At 39.5% G+C, this 12,858-nt stretch overlaps 1 protein-coding gene across 2 annotated transcripts in view; it reads left to right on the top strand.

Annotated features, from left to right (window-relative positions):
- BTF3L4 (basic transcription factor 3 like 4) overlaps nucleotides 1-8,591 on the top strand; it is a 9,074-nt gene extending 483 nt beyond the window's left edge. Inside the window, exons 1-6 of one of the 2 annotated variants that reach the window (XM_026853681.1) lie at nucleotides 41-61; nucleotides 1,099-1,156; nucleotides 2,022-2,135; nucleotides 4,370-4,571; nucleotides 5,976-6,035; nucleotides 6,938-8,591. In XM_026853681.1, coding sequence (XP_026709482.1) covers nucleotides 1,103-1,156; nucleotides 2,022-2,135; nucleotides 4,370-4,571; nucleotides 5,976-6,035; nucleotides 6,938-6,984 — 477 coding nt within the window. In that variant the 5' untranslated portion in view covers nucleotides 41-61; nucleotides 1,099-1,102 and the 3' untranslated portion in view covers nucleotides 6,985-8,591. Of the gene's footprint in view, nucleotides 1-40; nucleotides 62-1,098; nucleotides 1,157-2,021; nucleotides 2,136-4,369; nucleotides 4,572-5,975; nucleotides 6,036-6,937 lie in introns of those variants that run through there. The other variant, XM_026853680.1, reaches the window with a different exon arrangement.
- Nucleotides 8,592-12,858: the final 4,267 nt, after the last annotated feature.

The following is a 12,858-nucleotide window of genomic DNA, read 5'->3' as shown; positions in this document are numbered from 1 at the left end:
GCTGGGCCGTGGCGGGGTCGCGGGCGCCGGTCGTTGCCTGAACGGAGGCCGGGGGAGTGAAGTCTTGCGGCGGGACGCGGTGTGGCGGGGGTCTACCCTGGCTCAGGTGGGCCGCGACTCTCCCTTGGGGCCGCGATCGAATGGGGGTTTGCTCTGGCTCTCGAGGGACAGGGCCTTGATTCCCTCCGCTCCCCGTGCTGTGGGGGTGGTCAGCGAGCCGCCCTCCCGGTCTGAGTCCCTTCTCCCGCCTCCCCGGCGGAGTCCCTGTCTGTGTGGGTGATTGTCCCGGTGGCGCTCGGGCCTCGCTGGGTCCCCGCACGCCCGCGGGAGCCCCGTCTTTCCTTCCCCGTCGCTTCCTCGGCGCAATGAAAATGCAGAGGGGGCTTCCCTCTTCATTCAGGGATCACTCATGGTTTACTGGGACAGCGAAATGCCTTCCTTGTGTTGGAAGGCTTGAGGTGTTTTTCCACCTATTACAGGTTTTCAGATCTCACAGTCTTTGAAGGTCCCACCTGACCTGTTGGAGAAGCCGGTTGACTAACTTCCTAGTCATTAAATTGGATTCATAGTTGCCGGAGGTTCATATAGGAAACTTGCTAAGAAGTGAACTTCACTGAGTTCGGAGCTGGCATATTAGTTAAAAGTATCAGAGATTCATTATTTGGAAATAGCACAGCAGTGTAGTAATGAGCCGTTCCCTGGGCTCTCTTTAAGATTAAGGTGTTTGCTTAGTAGCAGTTGTACTGTAAGTACTGATTTGTGTCTGTTCAGTCAGCAGTTCGGTCTAATGGTTCCAGCAGTAAACTGGCTTACTTGGAAACTCACAGTTAGTATCTTCAGACTGATGCAAAATTAAATGCCCTGTTGATTTGTCTCATCATGGTACAGACACCTCAGTTCAACAGACTGCTGCTGGTCTACCTTGTATTATTTGGGTGATGTTGATTTATAGCTCTTTCTTTCATGTGTATTTGTTCGATGCACTGTTTTGGTGAGTTTACTACAAGAGCTGCATTTTTAAGAGTACTTTTAAATGAACTGTGAAAATTGTTTCTTAATATTTTGATGATTAACTTGTATCTCACTCTTTTGATGCAGCATTATGAACCAAGAAAAGCTGGCCAAGCTTCAAGCGCAGGTCCGAATAGGAGGAAAGGTAAGAAAACTATTGGAGATGTACTGTTTTCAGTAATTTACAGGTTGAAGGAGAAACATCTCTGAAATTTGTTTTTCAAAACATAGGCTTTGGCTCAAAGGAAGAGGGGGGAGTAAAGATACACTTCTGAGACTTCAAAAATACAGGTTTTGTGTGGTCTGGATGATAGTAATGCAATTTTCTTCCAGTCCGGGACTGCTAGATGAGTAGTTTCCAGTGTGTAAGCTTTCTTTTTAATTCAGTGACTTGTTGTGACCTGTGCAAGCTCAAGTTAAGCTGAGCTGTCGGTTGTTCCAGTTCTTCCTTTCTGTTCTACCTGTTGGAGAGTTCCTTCTCTTGTGCCAGCTCCAGGGTTTATCTGACTCTGCACTGAGCTGTTTCTTTCCTCTGAGCTAATATGAGGAAAAAGCGTATCGTTTGTTCAGTGTGGGTGTTCATCTCCTAACTATAGGTGGGATTGTACAAAAGTTTGGGGGAATTCCAAAATTGCTGTCTGTAGAACAGTTTTTAAAGGTGTTAATTACTTACCGAAGTGGGACCTTTTTAAATGACTATGTTTGTGCTTCATCTTGGAAAAAATAAAGTTCTTAGGGAAAATTTCTTAATAGAAAATATTATTTTTATAATCTACCTTGTAGAAAAGGAAAGTGTTACTGCTGTTTGGTGGGTTTTTTTGGTCTTTTACACTTCAGAAAAAGCTTACCATTGAGACAGCTAAAGCTGTAGGTGAAGGGAAATAAGTTGAGAAGCATTTTTGATTGCAGAGCTTACTCATATCTTAAAAGATACATTGCTTAGAGTGTGATATGGCTTTTAAAATTAAAGTGTTTTGAGCATAGCTGACTGTCTCTTGATTCTTGTCCAGGGAACAGCTCGCAGAAAGAAGAAGGTGGTGCACAGAACAGCTACAGCTGATGACAAAAAACTTCAGAGTTCCCTCAAAAAACTGGCAGTAAATAACATTGCTGGCATTGAGGAGGTATAGTGATGAGTGTTTGCTGTTTGAAATTAAATTCACTGTATTGTTTTGGTGGTGATATGTTGTTTGGGGTTTTTTAACAATAGTTTTCCCCCCAATAGTTTTTCCCACCAAAACTTAGAGATCTGCTTACTGATAGGTACAGTTATATGATTGTATGCATTAATGTGAATGAGACAATATACCTAGAGAAAGAAGGGAGGAGGTTCTGCTGGCCAGATAGTGATTATAGAAGCTGGTAAGCGGTTTTGTCATGTATGTGTCTTGCATTCATTGCAAAACAAAACTTCCCTTGATTGTCTTTATGAACTTGATTACCTACTCTAAAGAGAAGAGCAATAAACATATGTACCGAGTTCCTGAGTGCAGGTACATCTAAAGCAAGAGTTGTGTTGTGCAGTATATAAAGAAAAACTTTAAAATACCTGGAGTAAGAACTTGTGAAGAATTATTAATTTCTTCTACTGTGTGAAAATTGCAAGAATTGTTTGTGGTAGACAAAGGAAATTATATTTCTTGCAACACAACAAAGACTCTACAGAACCAGCTTCTCTGTTAATGTAAGTAGGAATAAAAAGGTTTGGATGTTCCTTAAATACCTCTATTTTGCATGTATAAAATATGAACTGAAACACATTTTCTAGAACACCGTAGAGAGTGACGCTCATTTGTGGGTGGAGGAGGTGTTCCTTCATCATGAACTCAGTATTACTGTAGTACTTGGTTAAAGAAGCATAATATTTAATCTGTGATTAATTAATTTTAAGCAGGACTGCAAGGTGCCTCCAGAGGTCACTTAGTGCATACCTCTCTTCCAAAGGCAATACAGGTTCAGAGTTGAAACCTGGTTTGCCTGTAAATTTTCATTTCCTCTGCTACTGAAATGCTTCTGTTCGTCTGTTTTCTTAAGCTTGATATATATATCTATATATATATGCTGAGCTACATGAACTCAAAGAAAGACACAGTCCTGAGTTTGGTGTTTTTTTGCACAGAGCAGAAGATCTTTATTCAGATACAGTTATTAAGGATTTGAAATGTCTCCATATGGAGGCAGATAATGCAACATGCTTCTTCCTTGTAGCTAGGTACATAATTGCAGATTGTATTCAGGTTGACCTTGGTAAACTATGTAGATAGAGAGAATTCCCGGCTAACAGCTTCTCTCTGGCGGGGAAGTGCAAACGTGCACGTTTTCGGCCGAAAACGCGTTTTCGGCCGAAAACGCTCACCAAGCCCTTGAAGTTGCTACTATTTTCCCATGTGCAAAGGACAGGATGTCCTTTAGTTTTGCAGGAGAGCAACACACCTGGCTTTCATCTTAAAAACAGATTTTGAATTCTACAGCTGTATAAAGATTGATAACTTAAATGTTTCTATATTTCTATATTTTAGATTTCTTCTTCAGTTCCCAAATTTCATTTTTCTTCCTGTAACTCGTAAAAACAGTTTTCACGAGTTCTGTCACATAAGTTTATTAGTACTGTTTGGTTGAATGGGTAGAATGCTCTTCTCTTTTTCAGACAAAATTATTTTCCACATAATCACAGTTTAGCCATGCCCAGAAGAAAAATGTTTTAAACTTTTCATTCCGTTTCCTTTAAACATTACATAAACCCATACAAATATGCCACTATAAATTTTGACAGCAGGAGCAAAGCAAGCAGGCTGCCGTACTAGTTGTAATTCGTGGGCATACAGAAGACCAGGGAAGAGGAGAAGAGTAGGATCACTGCATGATGCCATTAGTCTTAAAAGCGTCACAGAGTTCTTGAAGTTATAGAAGCCTGTTCTGATGCACTTAGTACGTAAGCCTCCAGTTCTCTGTGTATGTGTGCAGGAAGCACCCTTGCCTTGGGCAGCTGCAGCAAGTAGGCCAGATTGTGAATCTTGTACCTTTGCCAATTCTGCAGAAACAGTGTTTTCCTGATAGGTGACAGAGATATCTGTGAATGGCTGTGTCTTAAACTGATGTGGCAAGACTTTTCTGTTAGAGCTTTTAGTTTGTAAAGAGTTACCACAGAGCTGAAGGTTTTGAGTCACTTTTCCCTAGACATTCCTGATATGAACTTGTTTATACCTTACAGTCTAATAGCCTGCATATGTTTTTGCCTTTGTTAAAAATACACATGAACTGCATGATAATGTATCGTTATATATTTATTACTTGGTGTTTAGGTAAGTGTATCTTATGAAGGAAATATCTCAAATTCTACTCTTTCATATTTAAACAGGTGAACATGATAAAAGATGACGGAACAGTTATTCACTTCAACAACCCCAAGGTTCAAGCTTCCCTCTCTGCTAACACATTTGCAATTACTGGTCATGCAGAGGCTAAACCGATCACAGAAATGCTTCCAGGCATTTTAAGCCAGCTTGGTGCTGACAGCTTAACAAGTCTCAGAAAGTTAGCTGAACAATTCCCAAGACAAGGTAGGTCTCTTTAGAATCTTTCACTTGAGATTTAAAAGAACATAGGAAGTATTAAAAGTTTTAACCCAAATTTAACAACAGTGTGTGTGACTAAAGACATGGTCAAAAGCAGATGTGCTTTATTTATTTGCCACTGTTGTTGAAATATAATGGGGGGGAAGGAAAAACATTTTGTTCTTGTGGATTCAGGTTTCTATATAGGCAGGCCCTGATTAAAAAAAAAAAAATTAAATTTGGTGTCACGCATGCTGTGATTTCAGGCATACAGCTGTATATGACAGAATACTTAGGAAAGGAAGTTCACATTTTTACTTGGAAAAACTCAACAGGTTCTTTTTGTCAGGAGATCAATTCTGTTTTCTTTGTTCATACAGAACATATTTCTATTGTGGATATAGAGGAAGAAACGTTCTTTATCTTCTACTCTGTAATTCCCTTTGGAATTACACCAAGACTTAAATTAATTCAAAATCAAAGATTTAATTCAGAATTTTAAAAAGTTAGTTTTATGTGATTCTTTATTTTCTACTCATTTTAAAACCATGGGAGCATGGGTTGTGTGTATATATGTATGTGTCATAACTTGCAGTTTTACAGTTAAGAAATTAAGTCTGGGGACAGTTCCAGTTTTGACTGTTAAGGCCATTAAAAAAGACTGTAATTGGACATGTTGCAATTTGGAACTGGAAAATCCATTACCTGTTTTAATGTTTTCAACAAACGGTTTTTCCTTCTGAATAATTTCAACTTCTATATTTCATGTTCAGAGTTTAATTGAAAGGGTTTATTTTTCACTCTTCTTTACTAATATGTAAGATACCTTCTAAAATTTAGAAAGATGGATAGTCATAAGCATATTTCTTTGATGAAACCTCAGTACCAATAGCTGCTTACTATGCTTTCTTTAGATAGCACAAGCAGTCAGACCAGTGAGAAGAGGTACTTTAAGTTCTTGTGTTTTTCCAGATTACTTGTAGCATGTTTCATGACTTACAGAAAACTAGGTTTGATGCAGGACCCTTGATACAGAAATACTCTTTCCTACAGTTGTGGCCCCTTAGCAATTATGTTGTATGATATGTTTGTCCCCAACTGGTACCACATTATGGTTGCACCAAAACACATGACTTCAGTTAGAAGATGTAGTCTGTATTATTGGATCTTTTGCTAGCTCTGCATTAATACTCTGTAGCATTTGAAATTGGCTGTGCTAATCCTTTGGTATAAGAATGTTCACAAGTAGACCTTTTGGTCATGCTGGTTACTGTTGATACCCAGTCACCTGTGTGTTTGTTACTTTTGGGGGTTGGGGAAATGCTTTCTTTTTTCACCTGTATGTGTTTTGTTTTGTAATTGTCCATAATTCTGTATGATGACAACTTAGCACCAAATTTCTTTTTATAGTGTTGGATAGTAAAGCACCAAAATCTGAAGACATTGATGAAGAAGATGATGATGTCCCAGGTAGGCACATGCAGACTTTTATTTCATGTTCATTTAATGTATAAATATTTTAATTCATGCCTCTCAGTATTTAGCTCTTGATGTGATTGTACATCTCACTTGTTGAGGGAGGCCTCATATACCAGACAGCATTGAAACATGTCTTCAGATTCCAGCTTTTGAATGAAGGTTTGCCTTGTGCGAGTTGCTTAATTTTTAAGTGAGGATAGGTTTAAAATACTTTCAGGGAGGTTGAACAGGTGATCTAAATATCTAAACAGGCTTTTAGGGCTGCAGAATGATGTGATTGGAATAGGCATGAGGTTGTCTTAACATCAGTCTGGAGTGGGTATTCTAATTTCTGTAGTAGAAGAAACAGTTTATCAGACACAGTCAGAGGGTTTATCAATAAGTAAATATTCTAAGTTCTTAATTTGTCAATGAATAACTGTCTTAGTCACCACATTATGCTGTATCCATTGGTATGGTGTATTAGCTAAAACAAACTGGTGGACCTAGAGGTTCAATTCCTCATGCTTTGGCACTAGTTTATTTCTTTGTGACTTTGCATAAACATTCAGTTTGCTAAAAATTCTGTTTTCTGGAGTACAACAGTGAATGGGTGCCAAACTTCAGGTAGTCTTTAAAGAATGCTGATGGCTCAACTGCAGCTAGATTTGAAAATCAGATCTTAAGTCATTTCATGTTAGAACTTCCACTATTCTGAGTGTTCTTGTATTTCTAGTTCTCTGTGTATGTTCAAACAGACATATTTTCTAAAGCCCATGAAATCTGCCCATAAAAATGGTGTACATAAGTGTAGTTAAGAACTATTTAACCTCTCCTATAATATATGCATGTTCATTAAACTTATGAAGCTGTTAACTGGGCATTACTGTATTAAATATCTTCATCTCTTGCAGATCTCGTAGAAAACTTTGATGAAGCATCAAAGAATGAAGCTAACTAAAACATTAATAGTTCTGGAAGCTGGCATGGACTAGATTTAAGAAATCAGCTATGTGGTTCTGAAGTTTTAAAGAAACAGAGAACATCATCTGTTAATAGTTCAGTAATATAAATATTTTGTATTTTTATGATGCTGTTTGTTCAGCATTTTCTGTCAGTTGATTTTGCATTTTGCACTTACTCCCAGGATCTACTCTTCTGGTCAAAAAGAAATGTCAGTGCAGTTTGAGGGGTGTGTGCATGTGCGTGTGTGTATGTGTGTGGGTGTACATATAGTGGAGAACAAATTGGAGAACACTTATTTAACCTTTTTCCCTTTTCCTTTGGAAGTAGAAATAAAACGAATCTTCATCCTTGTTACTTCTGATGATAACAGAATAGTGCACAGAAGGTAGTTAAGATTAAAATTTTGTCCACATTTTGTGACCTGAAGGCATCACATCTTTAAAACTTGGGTTTAATTTGCTGTTAACTATTGTACTTGCGGATGTGTTTCTCATCCCTGTTGAAGTGTACACATGATAATTCTTATCAGCCTTATGTTGATCCCAGATGACACTGAAGACGAGCTGTTTCACTGGCTGGTTTGGTACAGGAACTTGTTTAAAAAGTAACTTGGTCTCAGAAAAGTGTGCTTTTTTTTTTTTTAACATTTTTTGACTTTTTTTTCCCCTTGTGTCTCTGCCCTTTTGAGACAAACTGATGTTTGACTTCTTCCATGTAGGCTTAGCAGTATGTTCTCCTGTTGATTATGTAGAATATTTTCCATGTCAAAAGGAAAACACCTTGGTTCTCTACCATCAGGTCACTTCCTAAACTTGGAGATCTAGTTGGTAACAGTCTAGTGCACCAGTTTTGCACAGTAACAGATTTTTGCTTGAATAACTTCAAGCTGTTCTCTTGGCATGACTGCATTTACTAGCAGCTGATGATCCACTGTCACTCTTAAGGCACTAGGAATTAAATGCACCGTTGGAGCTATGTTTAAGGTGGGAGGAAAGAGTTGTTGACACTTTGCCTTGCCTCCTGCTGGGCAGTTTGTGCAATGACTAGCTCTTAAGGGGTATATTTTTTTTTTTGCCTGTAACTTACCTTTGCCTATAACCTACCTCTAGGTTTGATGTCATCTATGTAGTAGCTTCTTAAAAAAACCACAAATGCTCCTCAGGCATAAGGAGGACATTGGGAGGTACTGTTGGTACAGTGCAGTATTTATGACCTTTCTTTAAAATGCTTAATGTGAACCTATTTTCTCAGAGGCTCTATCAAGGTTCTTGATGTAATGTGCGTTATGGTATAGTTAGACATCATTGTAACCTGTGTCAAGGGCAGCTGTGGCTTAAGAAAGCCATTTTTTCCTCTACATCTGTCATTTAACTATGGCTTAATTGGAACATATCGGCTTTTCATGTAGGTTCATACGCTAGAGAACTGTAAAAGTACAAGGTAAACAGTACATGAGTTCTGGTGACGACATAAAACCATGAAAGCAGAGCTGTAGTGGTTTGTCATCCGAACTCCTCCATTTATTTTATAGGCTTTGTTCAGTTTTTTTTCTGTTATATTTTATATACTACATGGATCTTACTACAAAATAAAGTAACAGTACAAAAGAGGAAATGCTCCCTCTTGTGTGTTGTGTCCTCCCAGCAGCAGTAGCTGTGGAACAAGAGCTGGATGCAGCAGCTGTTTCGGACAGCACTACATCCCTGCTGACAGTGACTGAGGAAGATAATGCAGGACTAGGGAGGATCCTGGTAGAGCTTTAGGATTTCACACTCCCATATACCAACTCTCCTATTTTCCCTGCAGTGTCAAATTAAACTGATTTGTTGTATGGCTAATCTTAAATCAGCTGCAGATGCATTTGTTAAGTTTATAAGGAAGAGATGTTTTCATTAATGTGCACACAGGCACACTGAGTTGCCTTTTGCTGCCTCTGCGAGCTCAAAGAGCAAATGAAGGCTACTAGGAAACAGGTATTTGCAGTGTTCTTCCATTTGCTGAAGGGGCATGAGTGAAGAACGTTTCAAAGTAGCAACTGCACTGAGTTTGTCTATGGGACATCCCCTTTACCAAAATACTAACCAGATAATGAAAATTCATGCTTTGTGGTTTCTGATGTAGGAATTATGTCAAATTAATGTTGTGGGAAATTAAGCATTGGAACCGATTCTGTAAGTTTATATAGTTGAACTTTGATTCCTACAAAATACTCTTGACAATTCAGTGTTAAACCCTCACTTTTTTCCGATGTTTGAAGACCAGTAAACTAACTAAATATGCTAGCTTATGTAGATATATCATCTTCAGTTTTTTCACTGTATTTGGAAACAGTCAACCTTATGATTTGCTGCTGGAAATACTAGAGCTTATCAATCATTAAACTGATTTTAATTAAAAGCAACCCATCAAGGCTGTTGTGGGAAAAGCTCTTTTTCTTCGTATTTATTCATGGTATAATTCAAACAGTGTTTGTACATGCTGATGGAAGTGCAAAGTTACTAAAAGGAGTTTGGAGGAGTGTTGGTACAATAAAAACTCCCCACATGAAGGTGAACATTATAATGTTCTTTGCTTGGCTTGAAGCATGGTAACCACTGAAGAGCTTACTTGCTCACTATTTAAACACTGATGTATTGAAGATACTGGTAAAGATACGGATATGTTAAAGAACTTGGCAGTGATTTGAAAATAGGAAGATAGAATAGAAAGTAAATTGAAACATCTCTTGGATCATATGTGAGAGAATCAAAGCTGAATCGGTGAAGACCAGAGAACTTGGCAAATGTGTTAGATGGCAACACCAGTCTTCCTTCCCTGACTGCTAGTAGATGTGTGTAGGTCCCTCATTTATGGATGGGAAACCTGGGACTGGCTGACTTCTCTTGGGCAGGAGAGAAAGTCTGTAAAAACATGCAGTCATGGTGCATTTGCTCTATGGAAAAGAAAAAAGCTCTTGTATGATGGGTGGCAGAGATTAGTCAGTGATGATGGAGACTTGGTATCGAGTGCTGCTAAGGGATTTCTCATGCAGTGCTTGGTAACTAAGTTTGCAGCTAAAAGTGTTGTTAGGGTAGAAGGAGTTGATATAAAAAGAATGTTTATCATACGATACAGACCTTGAAAAAATTAGGGTTCAGGTGAATTTTTTCTTTTTAACTTCAGTTACATTTGAGGAGCGCACAAGAACTATAAGGATGAATTTAGAACTGTTACGGAAGTTTTACTGAAATATGTTGATAATTCACTAGTGTTTGTCAACTTTCCATGGCAACTAGGAGTTGCTATGAGCTCCTTTCTGCCAGGATCTTCACAAATAATGTTTTGGAGTTTATGTGTACAAGATGAGCACTGGAGGGTCTTACAGATTATTTAATTACTGAGCAGTGTATTAATTGACCAGTGTATTGCTGTTACAGGAAGGAACTGAGGAAGTTGTAACACCACAGTAAATCTGCTGTATGCAAGAGATGAATTCCTGCCTCTACTGAGGAATGTCCCAGGAAGGATCCTCATAATTTTCCCTGGAGTGAGACTGCTGCTCCAGGCAGTAGGGATGTGCAGAGGGGCTGAGCGAACTGCCCCGTAGCTGAAGGTGAGTGAGTGAATTCTTCCACTGGCCCTTGTTATGTTCATTTTATTAGTTTAAGATGGTACTGGTTTGTTCACCAGTGTGAACAGACAGATTGTTCTGGAGATCAAGATTACACTAATTAAATTATACATGTTTTGTACTTGAGCAAATGAAGTGATGCAGAACAGAAGCACATCACAACACTAGCCATAGCAACTTTACAGAAGTGACAGCAGAAGTACAGGGAATGGTTATTCAGATTCAACTGTGTGCTTTCCCATCAAGTACTTTCTCATTTTTAATCCCACACACCCCCCCTTTCAAAGACCAGTTTGCAGACATTGAAGAACTTCATGGATTTATTCAGAAACATGGGGGCCACTGTCAATCAAGGATTGAAGTAGCCAAGCAGAGCAAGTGAAGAGACTGATTCTAAAATTGTTTTTCTTGGTATGTTTGGGTGGAAGCTTGAGTTGATACTTAGAGCAGGGTTATTGGGTCCTGGGCTTTCACTTCAGACTCTGGCACTGTGTATTTGACAAGAAGAAGCAAACTTGCATCTTCCCAGTACCTTGATTTGCCTTTACTGCTCTACCTCCTTATGGGTTATATATATATATATTAATGAACACAAAACCTGGATGCTGCTTGTGAGAAAAGAGCTACATCTGTGCAAATGGTATAAAAAGCTACTTTAACTTCCACATGATATACTATCTGGTGGGCTGTCAGTACTGTTAAACACCCTCTCACTAAACAAGACCCACAGCTTGTTCAGACAAGCTATTTTTACTTGGCAACCTGGTATCTGTCAGATTCTCTACTATTAGGTGGCGTTTCCTTGAACTTTACATTGCAGATGGATTTGTAACTAAACTAAATTAGTTGCCTCCTTGGAGTAAAAGGAGATTATCTGCTCATCTGAGTTCTTGAAGTTTTTGATAGCGTTGATACTTTATCAAAAATAAGGCAAACGTTGAAACAAAAAATTTTATTCCAAGGCCTCTTGAGCTTTTAGTGCACACATCTCAGCTGAATAAAAGGAGTTACGCAACCTCTTGCCCTTTTTTTGCAACATCCTTGCAGCAGCTATAGTAACTGCTTATGTCAAAAAGTAACATTAGAAAGTATTTAATGTATTTTTAGATTCTGTCTAATGCAACTTAGCTGACAAAGAGCCACTGCTGTCTGACCAGCTTTCTACAGACGCTGGGAAGTGTGGTGTAAACTACATTTTGAGACCATAACATCTGATTTTGAGGCCATGTGTAAAGCTAGAAATTTCCAAGCAATGTGAGTTAGCCACACGTAGGTAAGTGAAGACTTAAAATCTCAACGGTCAGTGAGGTACCAGACCTTTGCACACCAAGGGTGAAGTTCCCTGAAAGACCTTCACCAGTCTTGGGCTTCCCTGCCACCAAGGGAGAAAGTCCTTCCCTTCCTTTGCTTTTTCAGGTGCCAGCAGTAGTAGTGGATGTCTGAGATCGACTGGATCAGCTTGCTCATCTGGTTGTAAATCACTTTTTGTAAAGTTAGTTTTCAGATGGTTTTTAGCTCTGGCTGACCATGCAGTTGTGCCCGTGCTTGACTGTTCCTCCTGGCAGCTTGCTTTGGTTGTCTTAGCCAGCTTGTGAAACTGCATCCTGAGCCATGGTGGCAGCACTGGAACCTGCAGATCCCACAGTTTATCCTGTGTGAGTGACAGCCTGCAGAGGAAGCTGTAATTCTGGGGCCCCTCTCAGTTGCCTTTGCATTACCACCTGCTGCCTAGTTTTAAATTTCTATGAAATAAATGGTAACCTCCCTTTAAAAGGCAACTGTTTGCATGCAGTCCTTTTGGGCAGCCTTGGTTGAGATGGCTGTCCTGCAAACCAGCCCTGCAGATGGAACTAGCCTTTGAACCCTGCTGCTGCCTGCTCTGCTTTAAGGCTTGGCTTGGCAAGGCAGTGTGAGGAAACTTGCAGTGCTGCTGCCAGGGTCATGCTGAGTAAAGGGAAGAAAGGAAGTACTTGCCATATTGATGCCTTGGGTGACCGATCTGGTCTGATACTGGTACTTGCAGTTTGGTTTTAAACTTTTAATTATGAAATAGGGGTTCATTACAGTTTGCTATTGCACAGGCATTGCCTGCACTGTGGACTGATAAGCTGTGGCCTGTGACCCAGCGTGCTGTTACTGCAGCTGTCCTCTGACCCTGCCATCCCACTGCTCTGCAGCTGCACAGCACCCAAACACAGCCTTCCCCATGAGCCCATTTTGTGCGTGTCTCTTCAGATTAATTTTTAGTGATTGGGGGGG

Source organism: Athene cunicularia, assembly GCF_003259725.1.
Source record: "Athene cunicularia isolate RWA chromosome 8 unlocalized genomic scaffold, athCun1 chr8_part1, whole genome shotgun sequence".
Lineage (NCBI taxonomy): Eukaryota > Metazoa > Chordata > Aves > Strigiformes > Strigidae > Athene > Athene cunicularia.
This window is presented reverse-complemented; position numbering and strand designations above follow the sequence as displayed.